The sequence below is a fragment of the Oculina patagonica genome, chromosome 14, assembly GCF_052425735.1.
Source record: "Oculina patagonica isolate OP01 chromosome 14, crgOcupat, whole genome shotgun sequence".
Classification (NCBI taxonomy): domain Eukaryota; kingdom Metazoa; phylum Cnidaria; class Anthozoa; order Scleractinia; family Oculinidae; genus Oculina; species Oculina patagonica.
The window spans coordinates 6,702,894-6,721,214 of NC_135771.1; the positions used below are offsets into that span (position 1 = coordinate 6,702,894).

The 18,321-nt window shown below is 38.9% G+C and overlaps 1 protein-coding gene across 4 annotated transcripts in view; it reads left to right on the plus strand.

The window, feature by feature from the left end:
* Positions 1–17,993, plus strand: part of LOC144638089 (receptor-type tyrosine-protein phosphatase S-like) — a 118,296-nt gene extending 100,303 nt beyond the window's left edge. The window contains exons 18-40 of one of the 4 annotated variants that reach the window (XM_078497217.1): positions 55–161; positions 628–823; positions 1,161–1,263; positions 2,313–2,574; positions 3,125–3,176; positions 4,109–4,232; positions 5,204–5,346; positions 6,571–6,722; positions 7,371–7,452; positions 7,891–7,967; positions 8,367–8,406; positions 8,827–8,924; positions 9,025–9,141; positions 10,217–10,365; positions 11,264–11,399; positions 11,512–11,661; positions 12,044–12,146; positions 12,395–12,465; positions 12,627–12,761; positions 13,312–13,434; positions 14,269–14,423; positions 14,919–15,054; positions 16,344–17,993. In XM_078497217.1, coding sequence (XP_078353343.1) covers positions 55–161; positions 628–823; positions 1,161–1,263; positions 2,313–2,574; positions 3,125–3,176; positions 4,109–4,232; positions 5,204–5,346; positions 6,571–6,722; positions 7,371–7,452; positions 7,891–7,967; positions 8,367–8,406; positions 8,827–8,924; positions 9,025–9,141; positions 10,217–10,365; positions 11,264–11,399; positions 11,512–11,661; positions 12,044–12,146; positions 12,395–12,465; positions 12,627–12,761; positions 13,312–13,434; positions 14,269–14,423; positions 14,919–15,054; positions 16,344–16,424 — 2,792 coding nt within the window. In that variant the 3' untranslated portion in view covers positions 16,425–17,993. The remainder of the gene's footprint in view (positions 1–54; positions 162–627; positions 824–1,160; positions 1,264–2,312; positions 2,575–3,124; positions 3,177–4,108; positions 4,233–5,203; positions 5,347–6,570; positions 6,723–7,370; positions 7,453–7,890; positions 7,968–8,366; positions 8,407–8,826; positions 8,925–9,024; positions 9,142–10,216; positions 10,366–11,263; positions 11,400–11,511; positions 11,662–12,043; positions 12,147–12,394; positions 12,466–12,626; positions 12,762–13,311; positions 13,435–14,268; positions 14,424–14,918; positions 15,055–16,343) is intronic. The other 3 variants (XM_078497220.1, XM_078497218.1, XM_078497219.1) reach the window with 3 other exon arrangements.
* The last annotated feature ends 328 nt before the right edge of the window (positions 17,994–18,321 follow it).

Sequence of the window (18,321 nt, forward strand, 5' to 3'; positions counted from 1 at the left end):
TTAACGTTTTTTGTTTACAATGTAATAATTATGTGTTACATTCTTTCACCAAAGAGCCGGGATTACCCTGGGATTTAAAAGCAACAAAGTCTGGAACAACACAAGTTACGTTGGAATGGAAAGAACCAAATCTTACTACAAAGGAAGGACTCAGCTACACAGTAAGATGATTAGAATAACTTATCTCTTTTCTTGGTGTGGCCAATGGCCGAAATAATTTCATATTTTAAAAAGTAATGCGGTACCTCAAAAAAGTGGTACAGTTTTCTTTACCGATTTTATTTTGCCTTCTTTATAGTTAAAATTGTTAACTTTAGATTCAAGTTCTTTGCTGTTGTTGTTGGTGTTATTGTCAGCGTTGCTATATTTTGTGGCTGTAGATTTAACTTTGAAAAAAGAAATAATAGTTATCAGTCGACGTTTCGGCATCATCTTGACTCCATTCACAAGACTAACTTGATAATATTAAAAATGCAAAGTCGTTAAAGAGTTTTTAAATTTGCATAAAGCAAAAATTCCTAGATGAATACTTTTGCACGGACAGCGTCCGTTTGCACTCAACTTGTCGAAATAAGACAAATATTGTTCCAGGTTTTCAGGTGTCATATATATGTTTGTTCCATGTAGGTGAAGTATTCCGGAACAAAACCTTACAATCAAAGTTTCACACACGAGGGTTTTACACAAGCAGATAAATCCACGAAATATACAGTGAAGGGCTTGATGCCAGGTTCGATTTACAAGTTTGAGATTGTTGGAAACTCTGTCTGTGGGGACGGAGCTCCTGTACGTTTGCCAAATAGCGTGAAAACAGAGATGGAAGGTGAGCAAAAGAGGTTTCGATAAAGAATTATTTAACCCTTTCAGTGCCAAAAAATAAAACAAAAATAAATAAATAACTTTATTTAAGTGTCGATGTATTTAGCACTGTTGCAATGTTGCAAATCGAACACAACCTTGTTAAAAACCCCAACTAGCAGGAGGCTAACCAGGTGGCTTCGCTGGTTTCGTACAACTGTTCAACATCATTCTTTTAAACAATAATGCTTTGATGCGTTTATTCAAGTTTAAGACCAGGTCTGTCAAACACTTCTCGTGTAAGAAGTGTCTTTTTGATATTTGTTATGATTATCATGATTTTTTTTTCCTTTTCCTGCTAGCCCCGATTGCTCCAGTTGTTCTTTCGCTGATGGATAAAAATGTTGTCAGTTCAAGTGCAGGAATTCGTCTGTGGCCTGCAGAACAAAGAAATGGTCCAATAAGGTGATGATCGTTTAATCTTTGTCATTAGATTGTAGAACATTTTTGTTTCAGTCAATTGCTACCTGCTTAGTGTAAATTAAGTTGCAAAAAAATGAAGCTGGTTTACTTTTGGTATTCTTTGCCAAAATTGAAACTTTTATTATGTGGTCTTTGATGATGAATAATATACTGAAAGTTTAGAACTGCATGAATAAAAGCGACAAGCAAGTTACTAAACGAAAATGATTTTTCTGAAGCGATTGTCTACGCTCATTTAGCAATGTAAGACAAGCAGATGATGATTTTTTTTAAGTGCACTGGCCTCGTTATGATCCACTGGGTGTCAGATAACCAAATATCCAACCGAGGAGGTCAAGGATGATCTAAAATGTTTAAATCGCTGCTCACCTTTGGGTGGTCATTAAAGTAGGCTTTTAGGTCAATCCTGTTTCATTCACTGTCTTTATTCACTGTCACACATTTATGTTTTTGTTGACATATCACACACTCCCCCACAGCCGCCCCACATACTCATTTAACTATGGATGGAGATTAACTGTTTGGGTGAACAGCCACAAAATTAAGTCTCTAACCAAAACCAAAGTTTAACACAATTACGCCTTGCCTTTATTCACTGTCACACATTTATGTCTTTGTTGCATATCACACACTCCCCCACAGCCGCCCCACATACTCGGAGATTAACTGTTTGGGTGAACAGCCACAAATTAAGTCTCTAATCAAGATCAAAGTTTAACACAATTACGCCTTGTCTTTATTCACTGTCACACATTTATGTCTTTGTTGCATATCACACACTCCCCCACAGCCGCCCCACATACTCATTTAACTATGGACGGAGATTAACTGTTTGGGTGAACAGCCACAAAATTAAGTCTCTAACCAAAACCAAAGTTTAACACAATTACCATATTTCAAGTGGAAACACTGACACTGATGAAGAGGTTATCCCCAAAACATCTCACTGTAATGTTTTTTAAACAGTTATTAACACTCAAGAGATAGATTTTTTATCATTCAGCAAACAGCTCATATTTCCTTCATTTCAGTGCTTATCAAGTTATAGTTTTAAAAGTTACTGGTGGAGTTGAAGAGCTTCCAGATGATTACGATTCCAAACTGAAAAATAACGCCAACAAAGACAACTTGAATTTCTACCTTGCTGCTGAGATAGAAAATAATCCAGTGCGTAAAGAATCGTGGGAATTTACTATTGGCGATGACAAAAAGTATGGAGCTTATGAAAATAAAGGACTCGAGAAAGGAGAAAAGTATGTTGTTTACCAAAGGGCCGTCACCCATGACAAGGACGTAAGTGAAATGAATAAAATATCCAAATCTAATGTATTAAACGGCATTTTAACATAGCTAACAGTGCTACACAATCAAATGAAGTATATATGTAAGCGTGCAACATAACCTTATAGTGCACGCTGGTAGCGTGAGCAAATCGCTTCGCCAGAATTTTTTCTCCCAAACGAGAATTGTTTTTCTCGGCAAAGATATAAAACAATTGGTTTATGGTTTTAGCTGTGCTCTATCAAGTTATGGTGCACTTGGAAAGTTTGGAGAGCACTCAAGAAGCTAAAGTGCTCTTAGGCTTCTTTTGTGCTCTCCAAATTTCCTGCGTGCGCTATGACTTGACTTTCCTGTTGTGTCGTTGTTTTTAACGGACATCAAACCGCAAATCACTGCATATGGAGCTGCTTTAATAATATAATAATTTTTCATTGGCAACAGCCTGTCAAGTAAACTGCAGGATTCTTACGGCAATGACGTAGCACTCAAAGCCTTGAAGTCTTTTTAATTCATATTTTTAAAGGGTGCTGAACGTTTGTCAACTTCTGTGTTCTTTTAACAGGTGGTATTAAATGGAGAAGTCAGCAAAGTTGCCAAACTGTCATTCAACGAAGGCAAGATATGTAGTTCATCATGATGCATAGGTCAAAACCTCAACATTAATCTTAAGGGCGCCTCAAGTTATATTACTTTCAAGAGCAATAATTTGAAATAGTAATAGCAACGATCCTTTCGTTTACAAGTTAAGTCCATAGGGCGATTCCTATTTTAAAAGTAACCTTTTGTTATTAAGCCTCCTCGGCAGGCAACTCCGCTGCTGAAGGAAGACTTGCACTAACGACAGGGAGGTGAACGAGAAAGACTAGGGACTAAGGCTACGTTTACACGGACACGGTTATCAATCAACACGGTTTCATGACCTCGAAACCGCATCGAAAACGACACGGTTTCGAAGTGTTTACACGGAACCTATTTAACCATTTTCCGACTGTTTTCGAATGTGATTGTATAAGCAAACGCTGCTCTCTATGCGTGTTTCACCATGTTTACCCTTCGTGAGCCAGCCAATTCGTGCCAAAATACATTGCCGTTTTCAAATCGATGCGGTTTCGTCGTTTTTGACCGTTTACACGTCCAGCGAAACCGTATCGTTTTGAAAACGCTCCACTTTTGACAGCGTTTTCAAAACGACTCGGTTTCAGTAGTGGTCTCGATCGGCGCCATGTAAACGAAAGGCGTAACCGCATCGAAAGCGATGCGGTTACAAATTAAACCGTGTCCGTGTAAACAGTGCCTAAGGCGCGCCAGAAAAATGAGGAGTTGGCAGCTCCCACTTTCTTCTCTCCTCGCAGGACACCCTGCAGGAGGCCGTGGACGCGCTTGAGTTCCTAGTCTTTCTCGTTTACCTCCCTTTCCTTGTTCCTAGACTTCCCTTAGCAGGGTGATGGCCTGTGCAAGAGGCTAGCTGTTATTGCACAACTGAAACGTAGTGGTAATTAATAACATGGTAATTAACATTGCTCAAAAGTTTTTATTTGTAATAAAGGTGCTGGAGAAACAGACAAAACCAAGGGCAGTGATTCTGTCAGTGCCGTGACGATTGCTGTTCCTGTGGTCCTGTTAATACTGGTTATCCCAGTAATTCTCGTTGCGGTGTTTTTGTATCGGAGGTATGTTAATAACCATTGGCGTGTCTTAGTAAGATTGTAATGAATATGAAAGGAACTAAAAATGATCCATAATGGATCGAGTTAAGTCTCATCATACCCCATTCACCACAAAGCTAAAACACGTTTAAAAGCTGTTAAAATTGTTGCAAAATTGTTCTTTTCATAGAAGTTGATAACTGATGTTTGTTGACTTCAAATTTAGCACATTGAAAGCACGAATTGCACCTTAATTAAACCCAATGGAAATCCAGTCTCCCAGTTTTCTGTTGCTGATTTTCACTTTGTTAAACCTGGTTTAACTAAACATGCTTCGCTAGCGTAAATGGGGTATAAGACACATTAAAGTACTGAATGATTGCATACTGTTCTAGTGCGCAGGGCATTAAGCATACATAAAAGTAATAATTTTGGCTTTGGTTTTAAGTTTTCAGGATCTTTGCGCAGGACCTTTAGGAGATGTTTTTAGCTCAAGAGCTTCCTGGACCCAGTTGTTCAAAGGGTGGTTAACTCTATCCAACGGATAAATCACTATCCAGTGGATAAGTGTTGGCAAAACATACTACCTTATTTACTGGCAAGATAATACAGTGGATAGTGATTTATCTGGCGGCTCCTGTTATCCAACCTTTGAAAAACCATGGCCTGGAGTTAAAATGAATTTATAGAGTTATCATCAGCAAAAGCTGTCCAAACCATTTTTTCATATACAGTATTTTAAGGGACTGTGTCACGGCTGAGTTAATTTTTTTAAAATATATTTTGGCGTTATAATTCAAAGTTACAAGCTTACGAGATTAACTTCGAAAACTCTTCAGCCCAACAGTATTTCAAAAACCGATTTCGCAATCCGTTAAAATCATTTTCACTTTTGGCCATCCGTGCCTTCTTTTGTATTTGTAGTGTTATTAAAATGTTCCTAACTGTTTTTAGCGGTTATGACAGTTTCTTTAACGCTGTTTTGTGATCATTAGGAGGAAGAGGTCAGAAAACAAAAGCAACAGCAGGAGGACTCCATTACAACTTGAAGACATGAACAGTGTTTCAACTAACTCTGCCTCAAGCACAGCCAATCTAGTTTATCAGAACGTAAATGATATTAGACCAACTGAAAGAGGTAAGGTTTTTTCTGCAAACTTATTAAGAAAATACTTGTTATGTAGATTTTTTCTTCGATCTTCAGTCCCAAAAAAACTCCATTGCTTTTGTTGTCGAGTAAGGGCGCTTTTCATTAGTCAAAACTGGCCGGCTAGACCGGTATATCCGGTTTTTTTTTTGTCCTGTCAAATCAGTCAATATATAAATATTATACATCGATATGGTGGATTTGTGGGAAAATCTCGTGAAAAGGCCCATTTTAAATTCAAAACCACCGGACAATTTTTTTTTTTTACGCCCACTTTAGACACTTAGTTTTTTTTCGAATTTTATGAAAGAGAAAAAAGGAAAATGTTCGATATAATGTGCCCCGGGGTCGTCTGCCTGAAGAGCGAGTGTGATACCGCTACGCCACCGTAAATTTTAACTGTATATCGTGTTTCCCTTACAAATATCGATAGCTAACCGTAAACAGGCTAACCAAAGTGCATAGTAGACTAACCGAAGTGCATAGTAGGCTAACCGAAGTGCATAGTAGGCTAACCGAAGTGAATAGTAGGCTAACCAGAGTGCATAGTAGGCTAACCGGAGTGCATAGCAGGGTAACCGGTACTAGTTACTAGTCGACGACCGTAAGTGGCGGCCATCTTGAAGTGGGCGTAAAAAAAAAATTGCCCGGACCGGCCAGCCAGTTCTGACAAATGGTACGCGCCATAATGTGCATTAAAACAATTTTTTTATGTGGCCTCTGTCCTTGTTAGTCTCTTCTCATGATTTCGTGAGAACCGCCAGGTAAAATAAAACTGAAATGTTATTCACAATTCCAGCTGCCCCATAATGCATGTTATACCCTTAAAGTAAACCACCACTGTTACAAAATTGTTGAAATATTTGGGTTTTGAATTTCCCGCGCACCACCTTTGGATCTTATGACGTCAAATGGTTGTCCCTTTTATCTGAAAGCAAAAGCTCTGTGGCAAAAGGGGCACATATGCAACATCATAAAATCCAAAATGACGGCGTGCGGGATTTTTTTTTTTTCATTCAATTTCCTGTTTTGAAGTACACTTCCATCCTTTGCAAAGGCAACTGGTCCAAGAGTGGAATATATGTTTTAAGAAGTCATATATGGGTCGTGTATGCGTAAACTTTTAAAATGTTGCAAAAAAATAAACGTCTGGCCCTTAATAGTAACAAAACAAAATAATTAAATGACAGCTAAACGTTTATTCGTTTACTAAAGATGTCAAGGAAAGAGCCCCTTCTAAGGAAAAAGAACTAGTCTACAGTGAAGCTGAAGATGGTAAACTCAAACCAATTCCTGTGGCCGAGTTTGCGAGATACTTCAAAAACAAGTCAAGTAATGGAGCAGTTGTGCTGCGAGAGGAGTTTAAGGCAAGGCTTTTTCATAAAGAACTAATTTTACTGTTCCTATTATTTCACTTCAGTCTTATTGTATGACATGTGGTAAATAGAATAGTGTGCTTTTTTCATGAATTTTTACGTCTTTCGGTGGTCTTAAAAAAATCACGTTACTGGTAACGTTTCAACGCTAATTGACATTACCCATTCAATTTTATAAGTAACATCTGAAGTTTATGTGGATTTATGTAGAATTGCTTGTGTACGTATTTACAATTTGCCATGTGTAGGATGGCTCCCTTCTTGAGAACCTACAAGGGTAAGTAAGGGTAAGGGTACTGTATTAATGGTGAGAAAACTCAGTAAAAAAAACACCAGCCAGTGTTTCATTAATTTCATTAAGTGATTTCTTCTTTGCTCAGGGATAGGAATTCCCATGCAGGTCCAGATCTCAAATTAGGGGTTACGTATTGACTCTGTGAATCAAGCTAGGCGGCCCGCCTGGCATTGAATACCTAGGGAGAACACTGCTTATAACCTTTTCAGATCTTAACACCAGTCAGTGTTATTCACTGAGGTTAAGAGTAACTGGCCATTCTTGTTAATAATAAGGGGTCCTCCTAATCAATTCGTTTCTGACTTTAAACTAATAAATAGAGCTAACACCTGTTTTCTTTTCAGAATTTACCGGGAGGTATGCAGTTTTCATGGGAAGTTGGCAAGAACAACAAAATGAAAAACCGTTATGGAAACATAACCACCTGTGAGTACCGTTTATTACTTGAACTTGATTCTCAGTTTCCCAGTGGTACTTCTTTACTGCGTTGGACTCACACACAGCAAATATGTAAACCAGTTTATGGAAAATTTTTCATGTATTATCAGAACATTACATTTAACCGTGTTTATAAATAAAGTTTTCAGTCATTCTCTCCCCTGGATGGGGTGCTAGTGCATTGCAGGCTAGTTCCCAGAAGTTTGTCAGGTTACCCCCAACAATTCACCAGAATACATTTATGTTCCTGAGCAAAAGCACTGTGAGAATTAAGGAACCTGGCGAGATTCGAACCCTGGCCTTCGATTCTAACACACAAACGTGCATTAGACCGTTACGACTTCGATTCCCCCCTTTTAATATCTGCTGCTCGGAGTCGCTATTGCTTGACGTCAATATTAATGCAAGACTTTGTTTTCTTAACAGATGACCATTCTCGTGTTGTGTTAGAAAAAATAAAAGGTGACCCAAAGTCTGACTACATTAACGCTAGTTACATTCCGGTAAGAAATACAAGGCTTGCATATTTTCTTAGGTGTATTTTAACTGTTTCTAGCACATGCACCGCTTAAAATAAGAGAATGAGTTGATTTTTTCCAACTATATTTCTTAATATGTAATCTTAAGATTGCAGTCGTAGACCTATATGGACCGATTGTTTGTTTGTTTATTTTTCTAGTTACGTAAGGAAGGAATTGATTTTTAGTGTAAGAAAAAATGAAAATCGCTATATAGTTGTGAGATTTTAGAACAAAAAAAAAACATTGTTTAAGTGAATGAGTAATTGAAGTTGTTATAGTCCCTGGGGCGCACTGTTACGTACAGTTATGCTAAAGAATTCCGTGTAGGCCTTTAATGATATTTGCATAATGCCTTGTTGTCCATATAATTGTCTCTTCTAGACTTTTGACGAGAAATCGATGTGCTACATCGCAACCCAAGGTAAAATTTTGTTAAAGAAAGTCACTCACAGTAGATGTGCGCAAGGGGGAGGGGTGAAAAATTGACTGTCGTTCCTGAAGGGGTGGGGATTTTTCACTAACACAGAAATGTCTTATTATGGGTTTTATTCACTAACACAGAAATGTCCGATTATATGTTTTATGGTATTACAGTACAACACGGTTGTGAGTCATAAGTGGTAGATTTTCTTCGTATGACCACACTGAGTTTTGAAGTCTGTTGTCCCAGATCACATCTCTAACTGTTTTTCCATCCGACACTATTTAGTTTGGGTGTTATAAATTTTTATACTTCCATTTCTTAACACTGCGTTATTTGTCTCGGATGGTGCACCTTGGAAACAATTTGCTATAAATTATTTGCATAAGTATTTGACTTTCTTTTTATTTCTGCATTAAGGTCCGAATTCTGTAACGTTTAGTGATTTCTGGCGAATGATCTGGCAAGAGAAGTGCGTTACAATTGTCATGCTAACTAACCTGGTTGAGCAAGGAAAGGTATGCCATCATTTAGCTTAACACTCTTCTTTTTTTTACAAACGGTTCTCTTGTTTATGAAGATACTTGACTTTTTTCATTTGTTGTCTGTCTTTTTTAGGGCAAGTGTGACCAGTATTGGCCGGATAAAACTACTAAGTTTGGCTCTATTACAGTGACTTTGCACAAGACTGAAGCCTTTGCCGATTATATTGTTAGAACATTTGTATTGGTGAAGGTAAGGAAAGGCAGAATAAGAACCTTTCTCCATGTTTATCCTTAGAAATATCCACGCTTTCCTCGTTGAATTACAAATTTAATCATAAAACCGTTTTTTTTTTAAACAAAATTCTCGTTGCTTGACACGTTTTGAAAGGTAAACATGTTACCCTATAATAAGTCACTAAGGAAGGATAATAAAGGAAATAATAAAGAAAAGTATAAAGGTAGCTAAAGGATCCTAAGTCAACTGTACAGAAAAAAGAAGAACCATAATAAACGGTAAAAAGTCACATAACAAATCAAATTGTGAATTAGTACAATTATTCTAAATTTTTGGCTTAAAAAGACGTAATATTGTAGGTTTTGGACTACAGTACTTTAGGGTGTCTACTAAAACAATTAGACTTTCCGCCTTCTTCATTATGAGACATAGTCAACTCGGCTGTACCTCGTTGGCTATTCGCTTATAGAAAACTTGGGCTAAAACAGTGATAAAAACATTTATCCCAAGAAGCAAACAAAAAAGGGCTGCAAATTATATTTTCATGGAACTGAAAAATAGTTCGTTGTTACGTACACAAATGAACATTTGGCATTTATAGTCTCACAAATTCGTGTTCTTTGCTATTTAGCTTAACATTATTCTTTTTTTTTTTAAACGGTTGTTAAGACCGCCAACCGGTTAGCTCAGTTGGTAGAGCGCCTAAATAATAATTGAGGAGAACGTGCTGCCTTTGCATTTACTTCTGCACATGGTTAGATGTTCTAGTCTTCTCGGACAAGGACGATAAATCGTAGGCCCCGTCTCCTGCATCTTCAGTGTATATGGTCAGCAGGGGCCGTTAAAGAAAAAAACACTTATCACAAAGAGTAGGGCGCGGATTTCCCGGTGTTGTGGTGTGGCCTACTGACATATATCCATGGGTTGGGTGGTGGGACGAGATCACATACATGGACGGATAGCGGCTGCCAAAGGCGCCTGTAATATGCTGATGTACGATCTCGTCCCGATCTGTAATTGTGAAGCGCATTGAGCTTGAGAAAATGCGCTATAGAAGCACCATTTTCATCATATCATTTTCATTATTTAGGAATCAGAGAGGCGAGATGTTCTTCAATTTCATTACGTCACATGGCCGGACCGTGGTGTACCACAGCGTTCTACAGCTCTACTGGGGTTTAGAGAGAAGATTCATGCAAGACACCAGGCTACAGGTGGACCGCTTGTTGTGCACTGCAGGTACTGAATATACTAGTTATGCAACGCTTTCGAGTGGTATACTATGGAATATCCCACGAGTCACTTGTATTTTCTCGGTATACACACGAGCCTTTAGGCGAGTGTGTATGCCAAGAAAATACAAGTGACAAGTGGGATATTCCATAGTATACCACGAGAAAGTGTTGTGTAACTATTTTATACCATGTCATAGAAAATACGCTTACTAAATTTCGTCGAGAATACAGTCGCAGCGCACTATGGGAAGGTTGGGTTGAATACCGTCGAATATACAACGGCTTTCCTGTATTCTGATTGGCTGTATTTTCTATGGCAAGGTATAAAAGGAAATATAATCACCAAAAGTACGTTTGGAACAAGATATTAAACAAATAGACTTTCACACGGCAGTCAATAGACCCTTAAATAGCAAGAAAAAAACAATTCTAAAGAAATGAAGTTGCAGAACGTTTATTCGTTTGTCTCAAACGACAGCGAACTAACATGCATAAATAGCGACGCGTAAACAATCGACCTCATCGCCTGATGAAGACTAGCAACATCTCAAAGCGATTCTATCGTGAGACAAACGAATAAACGTTCATTCCTATCTTACACCACGATGAACAATATTCACATCTTTAATGACAACAATTCTAAACTTGTACATAGAAGGCTGTTTCTTTGGGAATTTGTAGTAATCTATATTTATCATATGGCATTAATATATGGCACTCGTGCGAGTAGGTGTGTGTAAGGCCCAGGCCAAACGTCCAACTTCACATGAGTCGAACCTAATGCAAATTACCAAAAGCTATTGTTTTTGGTCATTTGCATTATGTTCGACTCATGTGAAGTTCGACGTTTGGTCTGGGTCTAATGTCAAGTCCATTTATTAATTAATATTTTTTATCACTAGTGCTGGTGTTGGACGGACTGGAACGTACATTGGCATTGACGCCATGTTGGAAGGTGCTAAAGAGATAAAGACCGTGTTTATTCAGAATTACGTGCAAGTGATGCGGAGATGTCGCCCACATATGGTACAGAAAGATGTAAGCAAACCTTAACTTAGCAGGTTGTGTTACTTTTGTCAATGACAATATCGATAATTTAAAAAGTAGTTATCCTCGACGTTGTTTTCATAATTTTATCTTTGTTGTGTAGGACCAGTACGTATTTTTGCACCAAGCGGTAATGGAAGCATTGACCTGTGGAAACACAGAGATTGCCCCTCAGAACTTACGAATCACAATGAACAAGCTTGCCAGAGTTCAGAAATCTTCAACAAAAACTGGATATGCTCAAGAATTTAAGGTACGCCTACTCGTCTGCTCCACAACCTTCTTCTTCTTTATCCTAGCTCTTCTCTGGGAGAATAGGGCCATTGATTTGTTTCCTCCATTCCACTCTGTCTCTTGCAACGGTGAGCGTTCTCTGCCCAGGTGGCAACACCCATCTTCTGTCTTTCTCCCTCCACTGTTCTCCTCCATGTCTCTTTAGGTCGCCCTCTGCCCCTCTTTCCCTTAGGTGCTCAGGTTAGAGCAATGCGCAGATTCCGTTTGTGGTCCTTGCGCAGTACATGCCCTATCCAACGCCATTGCTTCACACACAAGTTTCCTACTTGCCTTTTTTATTTTCCTGCCCACATCTTACGGCAAACGACAAAAGCTCACGTTAAAAGTATTTGTTTTATTAGCGTCTGCAACTCGTCTGTGACTGCCAATCATCAGGAGAAGAATCAGTGGCAGCATTTAAACCTTCCAACGTCAACAAGAACAGGTTTCCAAATATTGCACCATGTAAGTGTTGGTTTGTTTTGGATTGAAATTAATTTACATTTAATTCTGGGTTGTTACGCCGCAAAATAACAGGGGTGAAAAAAATTCTAAATTTCTTTAAGCTTTGAAAGTATTTCAATTGTAGATTTAATTTTTTGTGAATGGCCCGAGAGCTGTCCCTTGTCTAAATACATTTTCATTTTACATTTTTTACATTTTGAGTTGGTAAGTTTTGAAAGCCTTAATCACTGCTTTTTTTGCTTAACTAGTGGATACTGCTCGAGTGTTCCTGAGGTCTTCCGAACCACACAAGGATTACATCAACGCCTCTTTTGTTGACGTAAGTACATACATCACGATTATCAATAAATATGTTTTAATATCTGATAGATCAACAGGAAGACAATACATCAAAAGCCACAAAGAAGGGTTATATGCAGTATGTTGGCAATATTAAAAATGTTTTCTTTAGTTTATGTTTTTTTTTTTCATTCTGCGCAGGATTACAGACGACGTAACGCGTATATCCTGACTCAAGCCCCGTTAAATAACACTGTCGAAGACTTCTGGCGCATGGTATCACAGTATGACATTGGTACAGTTGTGATGTTGAACAGCTTGAAAGAAGGAAAAGAGGTATATTTCACTCCAGTACATTCATACAAAACCTAGAGTGCAGCTTTGATTTACAGCAGTGACAACAACAACAACTTAACAACAACAACTTTATTCATTCGCCCCTTATTATTTTACAAAAAGAAAAAAAATGGTGATATTAAATTTCACTAATGGTATTGACAGGAGGTCGCAGCAAGTTTTCTCAAGCTTTACTTAGGAGATCTCCTTGCATTTGTGTTTTCTATGATAAATGTCTAAAAACGGCTTATGGCATGCGAAAGATCACTTGTTATAATAATTGATATCGCTATTAACATTAAGACAGTCAAGTAGGTTTTCTATTTAGATATGAGCATATCAGATTTATGATTTTGAGTCGTTTGACTCATCGGCTAGAGCATTTCAGATCGTCTGGCTTTTAGTAAGAATATTCCTTAATTTGTTCTATGGACTTTTACATGGAATTTACAACATAACTTCCGGTAACTGGTAAGATATCGCCTTGCATTTTACCATTGGGATGATTTTCTTGACATTTTTGCCTTGTATTCTTTTTATCTCTCTGTAGAGTTACCTACAATACTGGCCTACTGAAGGATCCATGACGTATGGTGACGTCACTTTGCAGACTCTGTCAGAAAGCATTTCAAACAGCATCACGACCAGAAAATTAAATGTATTAAACGCAGAGGTAATATTTGCTTTGTAGTAGAGAGAATGTTTTTGGAGGGAGAGGGCCGGGATAGGCCAGAGGAGTTTCAGTGTGTGACTGCAAAGTCAGTAAACCTCAAATAACCTAAATTGTGGGGATATAATTAAATGAAGGAAACGAAGTTCTGTGAGAATATAATCACTTCCCATACAAACACTTAGATAACGTTACGTTTTACGTGTCACGTATCATTCAACCGTATTTTTCAATCAAACGAAAGGTAAATTACTGGAAACACAAAATGATTATGAATAAAGCATGTGTGGGCACTATCAAAGGAGCTACGTCAAGGTGATTTTTTTGTTGATTTTTGGTCACAACTGTTCTGAAATTAGTGGCAGCCCACTAAATCTGTGAAAAAACATCATTTTTGAATATCTGAAGGAAGATATAACCTTAGTTGTGCGGAGAAAAATCAAACCAAGACTGTAAATATCGATTTTTTTAAAGACGTGCGGAAACAACTTGAAAAGTTAAGCCTTAATTTTTGCATGTTGCAATCCATTTCCATCCAAACCATCTGCGGCCATAGCCGCTCGTTAACAGTTTCAGTGCTCTAATATAGCAATTTTTTAGTAAAAATGGATTATTATTTTTAGGTTTTTGCGACACAAATATAAATTTTGGCTGTTCAAAAATCTGTTAAAATTCGTGACAAAGCCCCTTTAAAAGGATGCTCTTTTTGCATTTGTCGTTTCCTCTCTGGTGAAAACAGTGTTCATAAACTTAAACTGAACTGGTTATTGGCCTCTGATTCGTGATAGTCTTTAGCGTTTTGTCATGTCTCAGAAATTATTTATTCACATTCCTTAGCCTCCCAAGAAACAGTCAACTGTACACCATTTACAGTTCACTGGATGGTCTAACCGTGACTCGTGCCCAGATCCTCAGGAAATCCTCGACTTGTTGACTGCGATACAGCATTCTCAGCAACAAACTGGAGATGGCGTCATTGTTTTTCAGTGCAGGTGAATGGCAGAATTTTTTAGTAATTGCTTGTATTTGTGCACCGTATGCACCAATCACTTTATTCTTAGGCCTTCTATCAATAAACGACAGATAGGCAACAGACTGAATGCCCCTAGACCTAGAAATTGACACTTAGCAGCTGTACAGATCAGCAAAAGAAACGAAGTTTTTGCAACATATTTTTAAACCTTTTACTCCTAAGCTGGTGACAAACGAAGGAACATGTTGTAGCGATATATTGTAGAGATAAAATCACAAGAAAATGCAGCGAACATGTTGCGGTGACTCACCCCCTCCTGACTGCTGAAACTTTGCTGCACATGTCGCTGCAACATGTCCCTCATGAATACCGACCCATGCCCAGCTTGAATATCCCAGTCCACAATTGTTTCAGTTTTATCCCGTCTCTTTGGAAGAATCAGAAATTTCCGTTCGAATTTACACATTGACATAAGTTAATATTATCCTACTGATGTCACTTTATTTTTCCACAGTGATGGTGTTGGTCGCAGTGGTTGTGTGTCCACCATAATGTCAGTGATTGAGCGGGTGAAGACCGAGCAAACAGTTGATGTGTTTCAGACAATTAAACTGATTCGAGCCAAGAGACCTGGTGCTGTCGACACTCTGGTAAGCTACTATGTAGTTTATGTTGCTGTAACACCTTCAAAGTGAAGTATATGTAAGCTGTGTATTCAGTTTCATTCAGTCTTGCTTTGTACTCAAAAGTAGTTACACTTGTCAAAGATATTGTTCAGAGTAACCAGACCTGCTCTTTTTGGTGTACATGTGACCCCAGGGGGGTACTCTGGGATCAAAGTGACGGGGATGATCGAATGGAGGAAAACTCAGGACCCAAAAAAATCCCTAAGTCTCCCGACATTACCAAAAAAAATCCCTGGTCCAAAAAAATCCCTAGTCAAATTACCCCTTAATTGCCAAGGCACTTTAGTTTGATTTTAATACCCAAAAAAATCTCCTATTTAAATCAAGTCACCCAATAAAATACCTGCCAAATTCTCCTACCAAAAAAATCCCGGAATCGAAAATTTCGACCCCCAAAAAATCCTTCGCACATCCCCGTCACTTGGATCCCGGAGTACCCCCCCCCCCCCCCCCCTGGGCATGTGACATGGTATCCTATTTTTTTTTAAAAAAAAAAATAATGCCCAGAGGATTTTTTGGGGGAAGAGGGGGGAGGCGGGGAAATTCAGCCCGGTGGCTCCCAGGGCCTCAAAAGACTATAGAGTCAACTGTTGTCGACAACCCTTTTGTTGTCAATAAAAATAGTAACTTATCGACAACTAAACAGTTTTCTTTCTCAAAAGCAAAATTACTTTAATTGGCGATAACAGAGAGGCCGTTTTGTTGTCGACAACTGATTAGTTTTTGTAAGTCTGTGAGACGGTTGTCGATAACTAACTGATTAGTTTTTGTAAGTCTGTGAGACGGTTGTCGATAACTAACTATGCTATCATGAGTGTTTGTTGCTAGCGATTTCAGCGCCAAAACATGCACGCTGAAATGCGCAACAAACGCTAGTTACCAAGCTTCCGAATAAATATAACGCGCTAAATATGTACCAATATCCTTGAGTATTTGCACTCTACGAAACTCGTTACGCAGGGTAGTTGTAGTTCTCTTGGTTCTCCTGAGCATGCACAACGCAAAACACAGTTCGAAGTTTGGTTTTCGGGAAATAAAAACGTTTTTACTCGTCATTTGTTTTTTGACTGGCCTATGGGCTTGCCAAAATTCTGCAAGACTCGTACAAAATACACAGCAATACCACATATTAAAATGTCTAATTGGATGTATGTAAACGATTCTTTTATGACAGGGGTAATTATATAGTAATTACAAATAAACGATTAACCCTCTTAAGCTAAGGTGCCGGCCAATATCTTTTCGTCTTTCAGGAGCAGTACATGTTCTGTTACAAGACAATCCTAGCGTACCTGGATTCTTTTAACGCCTATTCAAACTTTGCGGATTGTTGAAGATTCAACTTTATTAAGCTAGATCAGTCAATCAGTCAGTTAGTCCGTCGGTCCCGATTATTGAAAAGTAAAGTGAATTAACTAAGATCAGTTAGTCCGTCCTACAGTCAGTGTGTCCGTCCGTTCGTCCGTCCATCAGTCCCGATTGTTGAAGATTCAACTAAATTAAGCTAGACCAGTCAATCCGTCAGTCAATCAGTCAGTTAGTCCGTCCGTCCCGATGGTTAAAGAGTAAAGTGAATAAAGTTAGATCAGTTAGTCCGTTAGATTCAGTCAGTCCGTCCGGAAGTCCGGCCTTCCTGATTGTTGAAGAGTAAAGTAAATTAAATAAGGTCAATCAGTGCGTCCGTCCTTCCGTAAAGTAAATTAAGCTAAATCCGTCAGTCATTCAGTGCGTGGGTCCGTCCGTACCGACTGTCGAAAAGAAAAGTGAATTTAGTTAGATCAGTCAGTGCGTCCGTCCCGATTGTTGAAGAGTAAACTGCATTAAGTTAGATCAGTCAGGCCGTCCGCTAGTCAGTGCGTTAGTCCATCCGTTTGAACTGATTGTTGAAAAGTAAAGTTAATTAAGTTAGATCAGTCAGTTGGCGAGCCAGTCAGTCAGTTCGTCCTTCCGTCCCGATTGTTGAAGAGTAAAGTAAATTAAGCCGTAAGATCGGTCACCCCGTGGCCCCCGTCAGTCAATCAGTGCGTTCATCTGTTCGTCCCGGTTGTTGAACAGAAAAATAACTAAGTTAGATCAGTCAGTTGGCGAGCCAGTCAGTCAGTTCGTCCTTCCGTCCCGATTGTTGAAGAGTAAAGTAAATGAAGACGTAAGATCGGTCACCTCGTGGCCCCCGTCAGTCAATCAGTGCGTTCATCTGTTCGCCCCGGTTGTTGAACAGAAAAATAAATAAGTTAGATCAGTTGCACTGTCATCATTCATCAGTCAGTGCGTCCGTCCGTCCGTCCATCCAGATTATTAAAGAGTAAGGTAAATTAAGCTAGGTCAGTCAGTCCGTCCGTCCGTCTGTCCGCCCGTTAGACTGTCAGTCATTCCGTCCGTGCAAGTTAGATCAGTTGCACTGTCATCAGTCAATTAGTCAGTGCGTCCGTCCGTCCGTCCGTCCGTCCGTTAGACTGTCAGTCATTCCGTCCGTGCAAGTTAGGTCAGTCAGTTCGTTAGTCCGTCAGTCAATCAGTCGGACCGCCCGTCGGTCAGTCAGTCATGTTATACGTCAATTTTGAAAAACGATTTTGTCGTCGCCTAGGTTTGCAGGAATCTTTTATTCAGATACCCGGTATGGCTAACAAGTATTTTCCTAGACATATTATTACGCTTTTAAGCCTTTCTTAGAAAGGGGTAAGCTTCTTGATATTTTTCGCTGACACTAAAATAGTTTCCCATTGGTTTGAACAAATGTTATTTTGGAATATCTTGGTCATGTTTACTATAAGTTATAAATAGAAAATGTAGCTATATAATAGTAGATAAGAAAAAGAAAATTAATATAAAACATTAAAGGACCAGTTTGAACTGGAAGAGTCATTCCTGGAGCATTTCTTTTCCGAAAAAAGCCTGTAGGTGGCACTTTAAGATAGGTGCATTGTTGGTTTCTGGTTCGTTTTTTTTTTTTAAATTTTTAATAAGTTAGCGCCAAAATTGTGATCAAACCCAGCATTCATCAAGTGTCCCGTCCCAACCCCCATTGCCGTAAAAGCAGCTATAAAGGCTCTACCCCTCCCCCTACACACACACACACCCCACCCCGGTCCTCCTCTGTCACACTCTCTTTTTAAAACCCACTTCTGGAAGTTCAATTTTTGTAATGACCCCCCCCCCCCCTTCCTCCCCTCTCTATTATACCGTAAATCGTAAATGCTCTGTTAAGCCCACTTCCTCCGACCCTCCTCTTTC